This window comes from Macrotis lagotis, chromosome 5 (genome assembly GCF_037893015.1).
Source record: "Macrotis lagotis isolate mMagLag1 chromosome 5, bilby.v1.9.chrom.fasta, whole genome shotgun sequence".
In the NCBI taxonomy this organism is placed as follows: domain Eukaryota; kingdom Metazoa; phylum Chordata; class Mammalia; order Peramelemorphia; family Peramelidae; genus Macrotis; species Macrotis lagotis.
This window is the reverse complement of record NC_133662.1, coordinates 219,087,987-219,107,478: the sequence shown is the minus strand read 5'-3', so window position 1 is coordinate 219,107,478 and position 19,492 is coordinate 219,087,987. Positions and strand designations below refer to the sequence as shown.

The window sequence follows — 19,492 nt, the reverse complement described above, 5'->3', positions numbered from 1 at the left end:
TGATTTCTTGGGATTCTCTAGGTATGCCATCATGTCATCTGCAAAGAGTGAGAGTTTTGTCTCTTCCCTTTCCAATTCTAATTCCTTCAATTTCTTTTTCTTCTGTAATTGCTGAGGCTAACATTTCTAATAAGATATTGAATAGTAGTGGTGATAATGGGCACCCTTGTTTCACCCCAGATTTTATTGGGAATTCCTCTAGCTTTTCCCCATTAAATATAATGCTTGTTGATGGTTTCAGATAGATACTGCTAATTATTCTAAGGAACATCCATAGTTTGTCAAAAGCTTTTTCAGCATCCATTGATATGATCATATAATTTCTGATAGGTTTGTTGTTGATATATTTGATATATTAAGTTTTCCTAATATTGAACCAACCCTGCATTCCTGGGATAAATCCTACTTGGTCATGATGTATTAATCCCAGTGATAACTTGTTGTAATTGTTTTGTTAAGATTTTATTTAAGATTTTTGCATCTGTATTCATCAGGGAGATAGGTCTATAATTTTCTTTCTCTGTTTTAACTCTTCCTGGTTTAGGTATCAGCACCATATTGGTTTCATAGAAAGAGTTAGGCATAGTTCCATCTTCCCCTGTTTTTCCAAAGAGTTCATATAGAATTGGAATCAGTTGTGCCTTAAATATTTGGTAGAATTCACTTGTGAATCCATCAGGCCCTGGATATTTTTTCTTAGGAAGTTCAATGATGACTTGTTAAATTTCTTTTTCTGAGATAGGGTTGTTTAGGTACTTAATCTCCTCTTCATTTAACCTGGGCAATTTATATTTTTGTAAATATCCATTTCACTGAGATTGTGAAATTTATTGGAATAGAGTTGGGCAAAATAATTTCTACCTATTTAATTTCCTCCTCATTGGTGGCGATTTCACCTTTTTTCATTTATGATACTAGCAATTTGGTTTTCTTTTTTTAATCAAATTGACTAGAGGTTTATCAGTTTTATTGGTTTTTTTCATAAAACTAACTTTTGGTTTTATTAATTCAGTAGTTTTTTGCTTTTGCTTTTATTAATTTCTCTTAATTTTTAGAATTTCTAATTTGGTATTTAATTGGGGATTTTTAATTTATTTGTTCTCTAATTTTTTTAGTTGTATATTTATTTTGTTCATTGATTTCCTTTTTCTCTAATTTATTCATGTAAACATTTAAAGATAGAATATAGGGGCAGCTAGGTGGTGCAGTGGATAAAGCACTGGCCCTGGAGTCAGGAGTACCTGGGTTCAAATCCAGTCTCAGGCACTTAATAATTACCTAGCTGTGTGGCCTTAAGCCACTTAACCCCGTTTGCCTTGCAAAAACCTAAAAAAAAAAGTTATAATATATCCCCTGACAGCTGATTTGAATGAATCCTATAGATTTTGATATGTTGTTTCATGATTGTCATTATCTAGGATAAAATGATTAATTCTTTCTATAATTTGTTTTTTGATCCACTCATTCTTTAAAATGAGATTATTCAGTTTCCACTTGGTTCTGGTTCTTTACCTCCCTGGCCCAATATTGCATATGACTTTTTTGCATTGTGATCTGAGAAAGATGTATTCACTATTTCTGCCTTTCTGCAGTTGATCATTAGGTTTTTCTGTCCTAGTACATGGTCAATTTTTCTATAAGTGCCATGTACTGGAGAGAAAAAGGTACATTCTAGTTGTTTTTTAAATAAGGCAGTTGGTAATGTAATATATGGGAAGATAGCCTTTTCTTTTATTATATACTATTGGATAAGCTTATTAGATTGTCCATATATATCATAATCTAGACAGTTCGGGTTTTTAATTGATTTGTTTTTCTTGTATAGATGATTAGGCCTGATTTGTTTATGTGGCTGTAGATGTATTACTGCAGTAGACTTTGGAATATGCCAGGCCTTGATGCAACTAGCCATTTTGCAAACATGAATTTCTGGATACCTTACCATCTCCAAGGAATCCCTGAATCTATCAATTTCAGTTTCTTTGCTGAATTTCCTCTATAAATACCTTTGATGAACATCAATTTTGATGTTTTATATTCTTCTGATATTAATGATCATGTTTTGTGGGATTTTAAATAATTGTTACATGCCTGTGAAACATCACCTTGTAAAGAAAGCCATTTTATGGAAGATTTTTGTTCTACCTGATTAAAACCTTTTATCAATAAAGAGTAAATGCAGGGGTGGCTAGGTGGCACAGTGGATAAAGCACTGGCCCTGGAGTCAGGAGTGCCTGGGTTCAAATCCAGCCTCAGGCACTTAATAATTATCTAGCTGTGTGGCCTTGGGCAAGCCACTTCACCCCATTTGCCTTGCAAACACCTTAAAAAAAGAGTAAATGCTATGGAATCTTGTGTTTTCTATATCTTTTTAGTTGTGTGCTGAAGTATTAGTTTGTGGAATAGAACTTTTGAAATAATGACCTCCATGTTGATTATTTTCATAAAAAAATTATATAGTAGAACGGAAGGTACACATTTATAGAACATCTATATGTTTCAGGCACTGTGCTAAATACATCTGCAAATATTATTTCATTTAATCCTCACAACAACCCTTCTGATCTCATATAGTTGAAATGCAGGCAAACAGAGGTTAAATGACTTGCCTAAAGCCATATGGATAGTTGTCTGAGGTCAGATGTGAACTCAGATCTTCCTGACACCAGGAAATATTCTATTCACCATGTCACCAGTTGCCTCTTTACATCCTGATTCAATTTCGATAAAGTTCAAGATATTTTCTCCCTGCTTTTATTATCTTTCCTCTTTTATTTATCTTGGGAATTTATTCTTTATTTTTCTTTTTTCTCCCCAGCCTGAATTTTCTTAGTGCTCATTTGGTTTAATTTAATTGCCTTTCCTCTCTGTTATCTTTAATGTTATTTTTAACTATTCTGTGAAGTCCAGATTTATGATGTTGAGTAGTAGGCAGATTGTTTTTCTCTCTGTTATCTTGTTGCTTAAAACAAGTTTTAACACCTATATTTGCCTTTCCCAATGGATCTTTCTATTTAACTACATAAAATTTTTATGAAAATAATCAACATGGAGGACATTATTTCAAAAGTTCTATTTCACAAATTCTTCCTTTGTTTCATTTTTAAAGATGTCATATGACTTAGTTCCTCTCATTGTACATAGACTCTTTGGTCATTGTAGAATTATTTTTTTACTTTAAATATCAACAATTAAATTGGTCAATGATTTTATTTTTTTCTGCTTTTCTGCTTCATTGTGTTGGTTGTTTGCATGTGTGTGAAAATTCAAGCCCCGAAGACCTGTCTTTTGCTGATGTTCTCCTTATGTAGTTGAGCCTTCGGAAACAGGCTCAGGTTTTATTGCTTTTGTTTTTGTTTTCCCTTTTCTTTGTTTTTGCTAAGAACTGTATATATCCAAAACCCTTCTGTCCTGATAGAACTTATTACAGCTTGTGTTTTGCCTGTTTTCATGTTAAAGATTTACAATTGCTATCATGCCAATATGATAAATTACTCTTAGATTTTTAAGTGAAAACAAACAAAATTGTTATTTTAGCCTTTTCATCATGCCTTATCTTCCTGTCATTGCTTGATTTCTCTTTTCCTCCAACCTGATTTTAAAAATCAAAAGCAAACTTTTTTTGATTGTTGTTAGCAATTCTGACTTATCATCATTTTGAAGTTTAGTGTTTCTGACACTTTATAATACCTTTCTATTATTATTCGTCCTTTGTAAAAGCTAAGATTTTAAGTCTTATATTTTACATTTATGTCTTTAGGCAGTTTATCCCTTTTATCCATCTTTGTATAAAAACTTCCTTCCTGAGAGATCATTTTAATTTGCTTAATCTTTTTTGATTTTTTTAGCCTAATCTTTTCTTAATGCTTTTTTTAAAAGTCCAGGTTCCTGTCAGGCTCCTAATTTTGCTTTATTTTCTACTTTAGGAAATGATCTTTGTTCAAATATGCTGAAAATAGCAGTTCCCCTTGTTTTTTCCCTGTAACCCTTTTTGTCATGAATTCATTAATTAATCATCTATTCTGGATATTGAATTTCCCCATTATTGCAGTACTGTGGTTTTGTGCTACATTTATGACCTGTAGGCTAGCAAATTCTCACTCACTTGTTTTTTCAGTAGATTTTTTTCCCTTCAGTTGCTAGAATCACACATTTGACATGTGCTAATCAGATGTTGTAAGGAGGGCAAAAAAAATTGAAAATTGATTAATGCCAATCACCTGGTCAATTGATTTCTTAATGGTAGAATTAATCACTGCTCAGTGTTACTTAGTTGAATAATCATCTGAGCAGATTTATAAATCTTAAAAAGTAATTGGTGTCTGTTATATATGTATGCACATATATTACGTATGTTATAAAATGTTTTTGGTTATTAAGTTCTGAGGCCATATTTGAACTGGATCCTCCTGATTCCAGGGCCTGTGCTCTATCCACTGTACCATCTAATTGCTCCTTGTATTCTTTTTTTAACAAGAGATTATTAACTGACCTAATTTTCCCAAAATTCTAACTCAGGTAAGTAGAGGGAAAAAATTAAGGTTATTTTGAAGTAACTTATACTATCCAATGCTATTCTCTTGTTTTTATATATGAAACACTAAATATGATTGTCATTTATATATTGCTTTATTAAGACATCATTTTTTATATTTTATCTCAATTGATAATTATCAGTTGTGATCTCATACGTTTAATACAAATTTATTAATTGAAATTTATTGTGATTGAAATTAAACTGAGGTACAGGGCTCTGAAAATGATTAATTTATTAGCAAAGCATAATTACTGATTAGGATCTGAGACTTTTCACCCTAGTCTTGCCTAATGTAGAGGAGCATCCAAAAGCTAGAAAACAGTGAAGAAACCAATTTTATTACTTACAAATTTAGAAACATCTTAGATGTGGTGGGGGGGGCAGTATGGTTGGACATTTGGAATGTAGGGATAGCAACAACTCTTCCTTTACCTTTTTGCTATGGAAAGTTCACTGATGTCCACTGGTATGACTTGTTAGTAAGAACAGAGAAAACAAACTTTTCTTGAATGACAGCCACCTGCATCCTTCAAGGATTGCAGATTTCCTTGGCACAGAAATAAAATAGCTATTAGCAGGGAAATTAAACTTTAACTCAGGAAAAACTCCACTCTAATTTACAGCAAAGCTCAACTTTCAAACTGTAGTTAAATAACATGTTGATAGTGATTCAACGTGTAATCAATTACAGAATAAAATCAATTTTATTTTCTCAGTTTTCATTATGACATATCATTGACCTCATTTGTATGAGAGTAGAACAGACTTTAACAATTTATTCTTCTATGGGATTCTCATCTCTACTTTTTCAAAATCCTCTTTTGAAAGATATACTCAAATGTGTGAGAGGTCATTTATTGTCTTAATGTCTTAAATCAAAGGTAGTACTTGGCCTACCAACCTACCCATTTCAAATTTTTTTTTTTACTTAGTTCCCTCATTAGACTTCGAACTCCTTAAAGGCAAGAATCTCTCTCTGTTTCTGTTTCTGTCTCTGTTTCTTTTCTTTCCTCTCTCCTGTCTCTCCCCCCCCCCCCCAGTACTTACCATAGTGACTGACACATAGTTATCACTTAATATGTTTATTGATAGGCTAACCAACTGAAACAATATATGATTTAGAAGATGTTTAGTTATAATACTCTAATCATGGATAAGGTAACTTTAAATGTTGGGACAGGGATTTTCTGTATTTGAATTAATGCTAGATAAATGCAGGCTTAAATCTAGTACTGCATTGAATTTTTTATTTTGATTTAAAATAAGAATAGAGTGAAAATGTTGTCTCATGCAAAGAAATATGTGGTAAAAATGGAATGAGAGTTAAAAAGTTGCCATGATTAAAGATGTAAATTTTTAACTTTTAGCCACTCAAGCATTGAAAAATATTACAATGTAATTTTTTTTTTTTTTGCAAAGGCAGTGGGGTTGACCAAGCTCAGCCAGCTAAGTATTAAGTGTCTGAGTCTGGATTTGAACTCAGATCCTTCTGGCTCCAGGGTCAGAGTTCTCTATAGACTATACCACCCAGGTGCTCCCTTCAATGTAAATTATTTGCTTTTCTACTCATTAATGATATATACATAATATTAAATTATAAATGTATTTAAAGTTAAATTGTATATATATTCATTTTTATCAATGTTCATATCAAATCTAATTTTTTTAAGGAAAGAATCTTTTGTCCTCACTGTCTTCTAATTTCCCATTGGCTCTGTGACCTTTGTTGCCAACCAATTCATTTGTAAATGTATCTGTAAAGGATAAGTTTAAATCAGAAAACAAAACTGCCACGAGAAGTTTTCTATAGAAGATTGTGGTGATCTGAAAGTTTTCAAATGCCTTATGTTGTATATGCCCAGCAATCATTGTTTTCAAACAGCCCAATATATTGCTGCATCAGTGTAAATATTGGTAACCTCTTGGCCATGTGATTACATAACAGATTACAAAGGTATGATTACAGGGAAACAGAAACCAGAGAGCTATTTCAATGCATTGTAGAGAGAATATTGCTCACGCCTCTGCCAGTCTATTGGGATTTGATTTTCAAATTTCCTAGTGAGTTTCTGACCCTTACAACATTTTGGAACCATATTGATGACAGGTTGTCAAACTGTAATAACTTCTCATGCTTCATAGGAACCAGTCAAGAGTTGTATATAATTGCTCAACAAAATATGCACATGGTCATGATGATTTTGAATTGTTTCAGTTTGAATTTGAAAAATGAAGCCTTTATCTGAGAAACTTGCTGGGAAACTTTCCCCTCCAGCTTTTTGTTTTCCTTCTAGTCTTGGTTGCATTAGTTTTTGTTTATTAATTTTTATATTTTGTCATATTCTCTATCTCTTCTTTGGTTCTAAAATTACCAGATCTGACAAGTAAACTATTCCATGCTCCCCTGATTTTCTCATAGTCTCACTCCTCATAGCTAAATCATGTAACCATGGGTATGGTATGAGATCTTGGTCTGTACCTGGTTTCTACCAGACTTTTCCATTTTCCCAACAGTTTTATCAAATAGTGAGTTCTTGTCCCAAAAGTTAGATATTTGGGTTTATCAAACATTTAAATTGCTATGGCCATTTACCATTATGTTTGGGGTACCTAATTTATTTCCCTGATCACCAGTCGTATTTCTTATCCAGGACCAGATTGTGTCGATGATTATGACTTCATAATATTTGTTGAAATCTGGTATGTTGTACATATATTAAGGTCTCTACCAGGATAAAAATAAACAAAAACTTTCTTGTTCCTCTTCTTAGTGTGATTTTGTATTTCTTATTTTCTATCTTCACTGATAAACTTTTAGAAAAAGTTTTTAATACTTATTCTTTCTTATCATCAACATTTTTCTCATCACCATTCCATTTTATTGAAAACTATCACTGAGTTCATGAATAAGCTTATCCTCTTTGACTTTTTGAAGTGGTTTAAATATTATATTGTTCAGTCCTTGTTTTGAGGTCTTTGTTGCCTCTTGTTTTCCAGGAAGCTAAATTGCTGAACTATTTTTTCCCCCTTTGAATATAGTTTGATTTCTGATGTCATTGTTCACATTGTTTCAATGTCTGGATTATCGTCCTCCTGCTTTCTTCTGGTTAAATATCTATCTTTCATAATAAGCCTAATTCCCTACTTTATGAAAAAAATTCCTTGATTCTCCCACCCTACCACAACTCTGAAAGTCAGTAATAAATTTTCCCAGAATTTTAACTACCACAGCACTTTGTACCTTTCTAATGTAGTCATTATGCTTTTTTAAAAAATAAAAATATAAAATATAAATTAATATAAATAAAATATAAATAAAAATTACCTGTGGATGTGGCATAGCTTTCTCTAATAGGGACCATGCTTTGTATCATGAAGAGCCAGGTGCACATACTACTGTTGTTGCTAATTGGCAGCAAGCCATAGAATAAAATAATCTCCCAGAAACTAAAAGTGAATATTATATGTAGGTCAGTGGATAATTGCAGGGTGCTTGCAGCTCACATGGGAAATGTTAGTCAAAGATGTTATCAATAAGATATATATGATAGAAAGGGAAGGCAAACTGATGACTTTGTAATAGCAGGTTTGGAAGCTGGACTACCAAAATACTTTCTCATTCTTTTGTGATATCAGAAGAAAGTCTTTGCATGTTAAATGTTTGGAAAACTGATTGGAGTACATATGGAAAAGTTACACAAGCTGAGCAAGCCTTATGCATAGATTATAAAAAGCATACCTATATCTGAGGAAACAAATTTTATACCTGGCTCATATAAATGATTTCATTTTAAATTTAACTTATTTTTTGAGTCTTGATAAGGTAAACTTTTGCATTAAGTCTGGAAAATATGGATCTGTATTATCTACTCCTAGGAGGAATATTTCTTGCCCAATTATACCTTCTTATCCTATGGGACTCTTTCTCATCACTTTTGAATACTCTAAGGAGGATTTTGTTGCAAAACACCATACTTCATCTTCTCTACTGCTCTGTGCTCTCTTAAATATCATCTTATATCTTATCCTTTTTATAGACATTTTAAAAAAGCTATCCAAACTTATTTCCTCTACTGTCCTTTTGCTTCTCAGTCCTTTGAATTCTAACTTCTGGAATCAGTCACTTGGAGTACCCTCTCATCAAAAGTTATTGATAATGTTTTTATTTGTTTTGTTTTTATTAACATTTTGTATACCCCAGTATATCCTATATGCCTTATAAAAAAGGCTTTAAGAAAAAAGAAATTTCAGCAAAATTGGCCAACATTGAAAAAGCCTGACATGCTATTTTCCAAACCCATAATCACTCATCTATGCAAGGAAACTGGATGAGATACCTTATCTCTTTGGGATCAAGCATGTTCATTATTATTATAGCTTTACTGCATTAGTTTTCTTTCTTTTGTTGTTTTTCTTTCAATTTGCATTATTCTAGTCATTTTATATATTGTCTTCATGATTCTTCTATCATTTCATGTCTTTCCATAGCATCCTATATCCTTCAGATTGATTTTTTCTTTTGTAGCCCAGGAAAATTGCATTTCATTTATGTATCATAGGTTATTTATCCATTCTTCATTTGATGAATATCTACTGTTTTTCTGTTCTTTGCTACTACAAATAGGATTTCTATAAATATTTTTATATGTATTGGAATTTTTTTTTTTTTTTTTTTAGGTTTTTGTAAGGCAAATGGGGTTAAGTGGCTTACCCAAGGCCACACAGCTAGGTAATTATTAAGTGTCTGAGACCGCATTTGAACCCAGGCACTCCTGACTCCAGGGCCCAGTGCTTTATCCACTGCACCACCTAGCTGCCCCTATGTATTGGAATTATCTGTTTTATCTTTGATCTCCCTGAAATCTTCTTTCAGTTGAATCCTTGGTCCAAAGGACTGGGTATCCTATCTCATCCAGACTAAAAGTACAATAGACACTCATGTGCTTTAACCCAATGCATTTCTGATTGAAAATCATTTGTTCAGTTCAGTTCTCCTTAGGTAGCTTGGTTCTGTTCTTTCTCTCCTCCAACTCATCATAGTATTATTAGTTTTAATGCTGATATCTCCCTGACACTGCTCACCACAGCTTAGAATCCCCAAGTTCACGCAATTTGCCAGCTTAGTTTCCATATTAGAAGAGATTACAAGCCCAGTTAGTAGTGAATTCTTTTTTTAATTATTTTTATTTTCAAATGAACATATACCTTCTTTTCCTTATATGCCCCTCTCCCTATTCACATTGAGAAAGCCAAGAAAAACAAAATCTGATATATGCATGTAGTTAAAGAAAACAAATCTTTAAATCCTCCTCTTCCCCCACCCCCCATCTCATTCTTCATTCTGAATTCATCACCTCTCTATCAAGAGGTAGGTAGTCTTTTATTAATTTTTTTCATTAGTTTTCTGGAATTATAGTTGGTTATTGCATTTATCAGAGTTCCTACAACTTTCAGAGTTTGACTGTTATTATAGTATTGGAACGTGTTCTAGCTTGAACTAGTTTCAAGTTCTAGTTCAATCTGTCTTAATTCAAACAAGTCTTCCCTAGTTTCTTTGCAACAATCCTTTTCATTATTGTCAATTTTTCCCCTAATCTCCAATTTTTCCACATCCCCTCCAATATTTGGCTAAAATAATTGAAGGGAAGAATGACAATGTGAAAGGTGTAAAATATTACTTTAAACTTTTAGATGCTATAGTATTTTCTGGTATATAGATTCAGTATTGACATTGTTTAATTATATATGATACCTTTTGTCAAGATGTAGTTATTCTTTTTATTTTTTAAAATTAATTCTTATTCTAGCCATAAGTTTGTCCAAGATCAAAATTGCCTTCCCTGCCTTTTTTGCTTCAGCTGACGCATAATAAATTCTGTTCCTGCCCTTGATTTTAACTCTTGTGTGTAGGTGTTATTTTTGAATGTTTCTGAGAAACAGCATATTATTGGATTCTGATTTTTTTAATTCATTCTTTTGTCCTTTTCTGTTTTGTGGATGAGTTCATCCCATTCACATTCAAAGTTATAAATACTATTTGTGAATTTCCCTCCATCTTATTTTTATTCATTGTTATTCTCAAACTCTCTTTTTACCCAGTCTATTATCTTATTTTCTCCCCCTACCCTCTTCAATCTTAATCTATTCACCTTTCTAAATAAAAGTCCCTTCCTCTACTCTGTCTTCTAGTTCTTTCACCTCTCCAGACTTCTCCGCCCTTCTTCCTGCCTACTTTGTTTCTCTTGAACCTAGATGACAGAAAGGATACAATATTATCAGCCCCTCTAACCCCCAATCTGCTTCCTCTTTTTCAGTTCTTCCTTTCAGGCCCCATTTTTATTTTTTTATTTTTTTTCCCTAAGGCAATGGGGTTAAGTGACTTGCCCAGGACCACAGAGCTAGATAATTATTAAATGTCTGAAGCTACATTTGAACTCAGGCACCATTTTCCCCAAGATAATTGCTCCTTTTTAACTTTTTCTACCCAATTTAGAATTATCCTGTCCTATACAGTTCAGCCATTTTTTTCAAATTAAGTTACTGATGATGATAATTTTAAGAATCCTGATAACATTTTCACATATAATAAGTAGATACTTTGACCTTAATCTTTAATATTTTCCTTTTATATTTAATTTTTGTCACACAATGCAGTTTATCAAATGTCCATTTGTTTTCAGTTCAAGATTATATTCTTGAATATAACTTGCTGGTTAAATAATTCTTGGTTAAAACCCAAGGTCTTTTGTTCTTCAAGATGCAGTGATCACAGATTTTTAGTGTAAAAATTGCTGGGTCTTGTGAAATCCTGATTCTATCTTATATTATTTAAATTGGTTTTTTCCTTGTTGCTTTCAATATTTTCTCCTTACATGGGATTTTGAAATTTGGCTATGATATTCCTGTAAATTTTCTTCCAGGGATTGCTTTTTTCAGGTGGTGAATGCTAGATTTTTATCTTTTTCTACTTTACTCTCTTGTCCTGGAAATTCAGGGCAATTTTCCTTAATAGTTTCTTGTTGTATTGTATCCAGATATTTTTAATTATAATTTTCAGGTAGTATAACAATTCTTATAATGTCTCTCCTCTACCCATTCTTCAAATCAGTTTTTCTTTTCTTTCTTTCTTTCTTTGCTTATTTAGTCATTTATTTATTTATTTGTTATTATTTTTAGTTTTTGCTAGGCAATGGGGTTAAGTGGCTTGCCCAAGGCCACACAACTAGGTAATTATTAAGTGTCTGAAGCTGGATTTGAACTCAGGGACTCCTTCCAGGGCTGGTGCTCTATCCACTGCTCCACCTAGCCGCCCCTAGATCAGTTTTTCTAATAAGATGTTTCAGATTCTCTTCCCATTTTTTTTAGCTTTATTTTTTGTTTTTGAGTGTCTTATGATATTCAATTCTTCTTGTTCAGTTCTATCTTTCAGGGAATTATTTTCTTAAGATTTTTGGACCTCTTCCAGTTATTTTTTATTTTCATAATTTTCTTGAATTGCTTTTTATTTTTTCCCTAATTTTTCTTTCATTTCTCTTTATTTGCTTTTTGAATTTTTTTTAAGTTCTCCCAAGAACTGTCTTTGGACTTGTGACTACTTTTATTACTATTACTCTTTGGGGAAGAAGTAGGTTTTTTAACCTCACTGTCTTTTTCAGATTGTTTTCTTTTTTCCCTTACTTACTTTTCTTCTTCTTTTGTTTTATTTTTAGAAGCTTAATATTATAATCAAGTTTTGATCTTAGTTGTGGGTAATGTTGCCCCAGATCTTAAGACCTCCTGTCTGCTATTTTCTGAATTTTGTCCAGAAACCCAACCTCAGGCACTTCTCTCCCAGTCACACTGCTGGAAATGTTCTTATTCTCTGCAGTTCAGCACTAACTAGTGTTAGTTTTTTCTTCCTGTGACATAGCTGTCTGGTCAAGTTTGGTCAGCACCACTAGGCCTGGTGGCCAGAAATTGGAAGTGAGGTGGGTTAGAAGGGAGAGGAGTCCTTCAATCTTCCTCAGTCAGCAATCGTTTGTTTTATAGATGAAACTTTATGAGATGATAATTCTGATACTCTGAGTGAGGTAAAAATTGAGTTGAAATTTCTTGAGGCTTCATCTGCTTCTGGAGGAGCTGTTCTCAGACCTTGCTCTTTGTAGTTTCACTGGAGTCACTGGTGAGGTGTTTACACTTCACTTAGGTCAATCCTCAGCCCTTAGTCTTTCATGAGGTCTTCTTAAGTTGTCTTAGGATAAAACTGCTTTACCCTGTTATTTTTGTTGCTTTACTTACATTTAATGATGATTTTCTGTCTTTTTGTGGAAGAAATCTGGAGAGCCTTGGAAATTTCTGACTTACTCCTCTGTCTTTAATAGTACCTTTGAGTGGCAGAGCAAGAGCAAGACAGTAATAATTTCTTAATCACTTAGGTATTTTTAGTTCAGTTTGGGAAAGAACAAACATCATGGTTCTTCATAATGAGCTTTCTGTAATTTCCATCAAGTGACATTCTTTGACAAATTATAATATTATCAACCATTTTATTTTAGTAACGCCTTGCCTCTTTAATACTTTAGATATAAGAGTGTATCTATTGGAACTACTTTGGGTTTCTGTTAACACAATAAGCAACTATATCTACATGGTTATAATGAAATATGTTCATATTGTAGCATATTTAATGCAATCGTTTCATTATCTTTTGTAGTTGGAGTAATACGATGTCCAATATGCCGCCAGGAATGCAGACAGATTGATCTTGTTGATAATTACTTTGTGAAAGATACATCGGAGGCACCTAGCAGCTCTGATGAAAAATCTGAACAGGTAAGGTTAATTACTTTATTTCTGTCCCCCCCCCCCCCCATTTTTGAACACTGATGTTTGCAAAGTTCTAGAGCCATAATTTCTGGATAATTTAATCATTTTATTAATAAGACTTGTATGTTTATCGATTAACAAAAAAGGTCAGTAACACTCTTGAATGTTAAAGACTCTTTATGGTGGTAGACTTACAGTTTATATATACTTGGAAGACTGGGTATTCCTGAGGGGTGATAATCAACTCTGAGTGGTTAACATTTAATGAGAGAATGAATGTTTCAATGAGGGCCTGGGCTATTTCTAATGAGACTCTTGAGATATCCATGTCTTGTTCAAAAAGACATCAATTTCCTTATCATTTGTCTGACAAAAGGAAGAATGCACATTTTCCCAGACTTTTCTTGATCCATCCATTAGCCTAAACTTAGAATTTCTTGCATTATCTTTAAAGAGATTTCCCACCACTAGTTGACTTCTGGATGAGGAAGTAAATAAAAGGAAAAACCTCGATCTGTTCAGTTATTAGTTATTAATACAAGAGAGAAATAATCAATTCTCAACCAGAGGGTAAAGATTGACTATTTTGGATGAAGTTGGTTTCATGAGTAAGAACATATAATCTCTTAGAATTAAGGCTACAATAAAACTGATCATATACTTTGACCCAGGAATACAAATACTAGACCTATATCCAGTTAAAACTGAGAAAAGTCTCACATGTTAAATATTTCTAGCAGCTCTTTTAGTGGTACAAATTGGAAATTGAGGGTATATTCATCAATTGGAGAATGGCTGAGCAAGTTATAGTATATCAGTGTTACGGAGTACTATTCTATAAGAAATCATGAGTGGTCAAATTTTAGAAAAGCACAGAAAAAAATTACATGAACTAATGTTGAGTGAAGGGAGCAGAACCAAGAGAACATTGTACATGTTAAGAGCAACTTTATGAAATACTCAACTTACAACAGATGCAGCTCCTCTTAGCAGTTAGAGATCAAGGACAATCCCAAGAGATCTGCTATGGACAGCACCATTTATATCTAGAAAAAGAAACACAAAATCTGAATGCACACTATGTTCATTTTTCAAAAATTTCTCAAAGTTTTCCTTCTTATCTCATGGTTTTCTTTCTTTTCCCTTGGTTTTAATTCCTTTTTCATGAAATGACTGATGTAAATATGTTAAATAAAAATGTACACATTCAACTTTTTTTTAAGGCTTATTTATTTATTTATTTGCAAGGCAGTGGGTTAAGTGGCTTGCCCAAGGCCACACAACTAGGTAATTATTAAGTGTCTGAGGCTGGATTTGAACTCAGGTACTCCTCACTCCAGGACTGGTGCTCTATTCACTGCGCCACCTAGCCGCACCTACTTCAACTTTTACCAAGATGTTTGCCGCCATTGGGAAGGGGAAGGGAGAGTAGAAAAATGTGTAATTCATAAAGTTGCAAATGAATAAATATTGAAAAACTGCCATAGCTTATAATTTGAAAAATAAAATAAAATTTTAATTAAGAAAAAAGAAGTCTTTAAGAAAATATTTAGAAATATTTATTTAATATTTGAATTTTCAAAAGAGTAGAACCAAGAGAATATTTTATATTATAACAATTATAACAAATTATTTATGTAATTATTATATATTATAGTTATAAATTGTTTAAAGGAACAGCTACACATGTCTGAACCATGTATTGATCAATGATGATTTCAGAGGAGTAATTTTGAGAAATGCTAATTGCCTCCTGACAGAGATGATTTAATTAATAGAATGAGCCTAGTTTTTGGTCTTGGCCAGTGTGAGAATTTGTGTTGCTTAACTCTGAATGTTTGTTTCAAAGGTCTTGTTTTTCTGTTTTCTTTTTCTCAATGGGGTTGAAGATTTGAGGGAGAGAAAGAAAATCAATATTATTGGGGGAGAAAAACTGAATTAAAAAACAGTACATAATGAGTTCAAGTTCTTTCCCAGTTTTACCAGTGAGGAAATCTCAAATATATGACAAAATTTCATTTTTGTTGGTTAAAATCTAAGAATCCAAACCAGTTAAAGGGATTCTCTTTAAACTCACTCCAGCTGAAAGTGGGAGCATGATGAAGAGAACAGGACTTTTTTCTAAAGGTCAGTATTTAGGAAACTTTAATCCCTAATACCTCCAAGCCCTTTAGAAATATGACAAAAAAAGAGTTACTCTGGTATACTGTTTTAGTACAAAACCACAGTAGAATCATTCCATCCACTAATGTTGGTAGGTTATTAGGGCCATATTTAATTTCTAGTTTGGGATTGAGGAAGGGGTGACAATAGATAGGGTCTGGGTGTGGCTGTTCCAACCAGGAGTATGGAAGTGAAATAAATAGTCTGGTTCCAGTACAGAATTCTGCTGCTTAACTCTGGACTTTTTTTTGCTTCTGTGGTTCCCATAGAACATGATGACAGTAACTTATACAATTGTATAGTTTAAAAAATGTTAAAAAGAAACTGCAAGGAGACCTTTTATTGATCTATAGTTGATAGTATAGTCAGGGGTGAAAAGAAAATTTGTAATACTATGAGGAAATACCTCAGGTTAAGATATCCAAAATTTCATAAGCAAATAATTCTACAGTAATTAGGAATAGAAATTTAGGATAATGGAATGCAACCAAAGCCATCTTTAGGGGAAATTTATATCTCTAAAGTCAATAAAGTAATGAAAGAGCAAATCATTGAATTAGATACACAATTAAAAAACTAGAATAAGAACAAGCCCCAAATCTCCAATTTAACACCAAAGTGGAAATTCTGAAAATCAAAGGAGAGTAAGAAAACCATTGAACTGAAAATAAATAAAACTGGGAGCTGGTTTAAGAAAAAATATCAATAAAACAGATGAACCATTGGGTAATTTGAAGAAGAAATAAAATAATAAAATAATTAGATTAGAAAAAGATTTAAAAAGCCACCATTGAGCTCCCTTAGAAAAAATCCCAAGGATCAAATGGATTTCCAAGTGAATTCTACCATAGAATTAAATAAGAATTAAATTCCAATTCTGTATAAGGAAAATAAAAAGTCCTACCAAGTTTCTTTTATGTTAAAACTGATGGTAATGCCTTAAACCAATAAGAACAAAAATCAAGAAAAACTATAGAGTAATTTCCCTAATGAATATTTTTAGATCAAATTTTAAGTAAAATATCAGCAAGGAGATTACAGCAATATATCACAAATGATCACACACAGCAGCAAGGCGGAGTTTGTACCAGTAATACCAAGACTTATTCAATATTAGGAAAAATAACTGGAACCTATCTTGCTATAGACTAGGAGATATTTGCCAATATCTAGTTTCTGCCAAAATGCTTTCCACTTTGTAATTGCCCAAATTAATAACAAAACCATTAGAAATCATAATATTATCTGAATAGATGGAGAAAAACTTTTGCTAAAATGCAGCACTCTTTAAAAACACTAGAAAACATAGGGGAAAATGGAATTTTCCTTAAAATGATGAGTACTATCTGTCAATGATGTTATGGGGATAAGCAACAAGTTTTAAGAGTAAGATGAGGAATGAAGCAGGGAAGCTTGTTCTCACCACTGTTACTCAATCTTTTGCCAGAAATGCTAGCTATTGCAATAAGATAAAGAAAACAAATTGAATGAATTATAATAAGCAGTGTGATGAAACAAAACTGTTTGTGGATGATATGGTGATCTACTTAGAGAATCCTTAAGAATTGATTAACCTAGTTTGACAAAGTTGCAGGACATAAAGTAAACCATATAATTCGTCAGCATTTCTATATTTTATTAACAAAGTCCATAAACAGTGAAGGGAGGTGGCTTAGCTGTACCTGATTCAACTCTGTTACAAAGTGGTAAACAAAACAATCTAGTAATGCTGGATAAGAAATAAGAGTCAGGGATCTGTGCACATATTGTCTGCACAGTTTTATTTCCCTTTGGGCAAAGTTCCAAATTGCTCTCCAGGGTGGTTGGATCAGTTCTCAACTCCATTAACAATACATTATTATGATGTAGCTATTTCCCAACAATATTATGATCCAAGATAGTTACAAAGTATTTATGATGAGAAATGTTATCCATTTCTGTAGAGAGAACTGATTGGAATTTGAATGTAGATTGAAGTAAACTTTTTTAAAGCTTTCTTAATTTCTTGGTTTGTTTTGTCTGAGTTTTCTTTCATAACTTGAATAATATGGAAATGTATTTTGCATGACAAATCTATACCAGATTGCTTGTCTTCTCAATGAAGGAGGGATGGATGGAAGTAGAGAATTTGGAAGTCAAAATTCAAGATAATGTTTAAAATTGTTTTTGCATATATTTGGAAAAAATAGAATATTTAATTTAAAAAAGGATCTTGGAATAAATAATGCAATAGCCATATTGACTCCAAGAAAAGATGGGAGAAATGAATGAAGAGTTTCAGGAGAAAGTAATTTAAATAATTAAATAATTTAAGTAAAATTTTAAAAAGAAATTTAAATAAGACTTGTAATTTAAATAAAATAGCATCTGGGACAGTGAAAACCTTGACAAAATAGAACGGAACATACAGAAATCATTATTTCAATAACATATTAAAAAAGGTTAAAACAAAAAAACTTAAAATTAGAAGATCATTTTAAGCAAATCATGCTATCAGAAGCAGCCAACCTGAAAGCAGATTGACAAGAGAGAATTTTAGATTCATGGACTCACTGGAAAAACCACATTAATGCAAAAAAAACCCCCTCAGATATTAAAATCAGATCTACGCATTCATAAGTATCCAACTAAAGGAAACTCCAAATTTAAAATAGCCATGATGGTCAAACTTAAGAACTCACAGATCTAGAAAAAGGAAGCCATAGTATAAAAGAGATTGGTTGTTAGCAAAAGTCAATACTGCCTATTGATGAAAACAAAATAAAGCTTGGAATGTGGAATGTCAAAATGCTAAAGAAATAGATCTAAAAGGGGGAGAAAAATAGCCTATTCTGCAAAGCAGTCAAATCCTACAGGGGCAAGGAAATGGAGTTTCAGTACAAATGATGACTTCCAAGCATTTTTGTTGAAAAAAAAAACAGTCAGATATTTGAAAGTCAGGAGACAGGTGAAATCTAAAAAGTAAGCATGTTAGCAACTTGAAAAGAGCTCAGGGCCAATTAATGGTTTAAGTTGTTTTCTGCTCAGCTTTACAGAGAAAATCCACTCAACCTTTAGGTGAATTTTCCCCCTACTTAACATTTCAAAATAGTCTTTGAGGGTTAAGATTATCAGTCTTGAAAATGAGTGAAATCCTTACCTCTAACTTTACCCTTTGAAAATTAGATAATATGCTCTTTAAGGTCAACTAAACTACATTAACCCTTGTTTTCAATGGCTTCTTCCTTTTCCAAAGAATTGTTCTTTTCCCCCACTCCCCAACATTTCTGTAATCTTTAATTTCTTTTTCCCTTAGTCTCTGCTTCTTGGCATCACATCTTTCTTCTTTAGCATAGTCTCACTTGACCTTTCTGCTGAGCAAATTATCTCTTTCCTTTCATAGACAATAGCTCTCTACATCCATTGCCTTAATTGCTACTCCTCTCACTTTTTTTAAATATAAATATTTTATTTGTTTTCCAATTATATACAATAGTAGTTTCTACCAATAAATTTTTTGGCATGATTTTGAGCTTTGCAACCCCCTCCCCCCCAATAGATGGCAATCTGATAGTCTTTACATTGTTTCTATGATATGCATAGATCAATTGAATTTGTTTAAAGAACAAATATATCCATAAGGAAGAAAGAAAATATTTAGGGATAGCAAAATTATGTAATGCTTAAGACATCTTTTTTTTAAAAATTGAGCATAATAATCTTTGAATCTTTGCTCAAACACCACAGATTTGGCTGGATACTGATGATATTCTCTATCAGAGACCCCCCCCCCCCAAAATTGTCCCTTATTATTGCACTGATGGAGTGAGCAAATCTTTTCACTACTTTTATTTTTTTGACTGACAAGTAGATAATTTATTTTTCTTTTTAATTTTTTAAAAAATTATTAATTACTTAATTTATTTTTGAATTTTATGATTTTTCCCCCTAATCTCGCTTCCCTCCCCCCACCCCCTACAAAAGGCAATCTGTTATAGTCTTTATGTT

At 32.4% G+C, this 19,492-nt stretch overlaps 1 protein-coding gene across 2 annotated transcripts in view; it reads left to right on the top strand.

Annotated features, from left to right (window-relative positions):
* TRIM33 (tripartite motif containing 33) overlaps positions 1-19,492 on the top strand; it is a 150,028-nt gene that overhangs the window by 43,042 nt on the left and 87,494 nt on the right. For both annotated transcript variants that reach the window (XM_074188492.1, XM_074188491.1), the window contains exon 2: positions 13,230-13,348. In XM_074188492.1, coding sequence (XP_074044593.1) covers positions 13,230-13,348 — 119 coding nt within the window. The remainder of the gene's footprint in view (positions 1-13,229; positions 13,349-19,492) is intronic.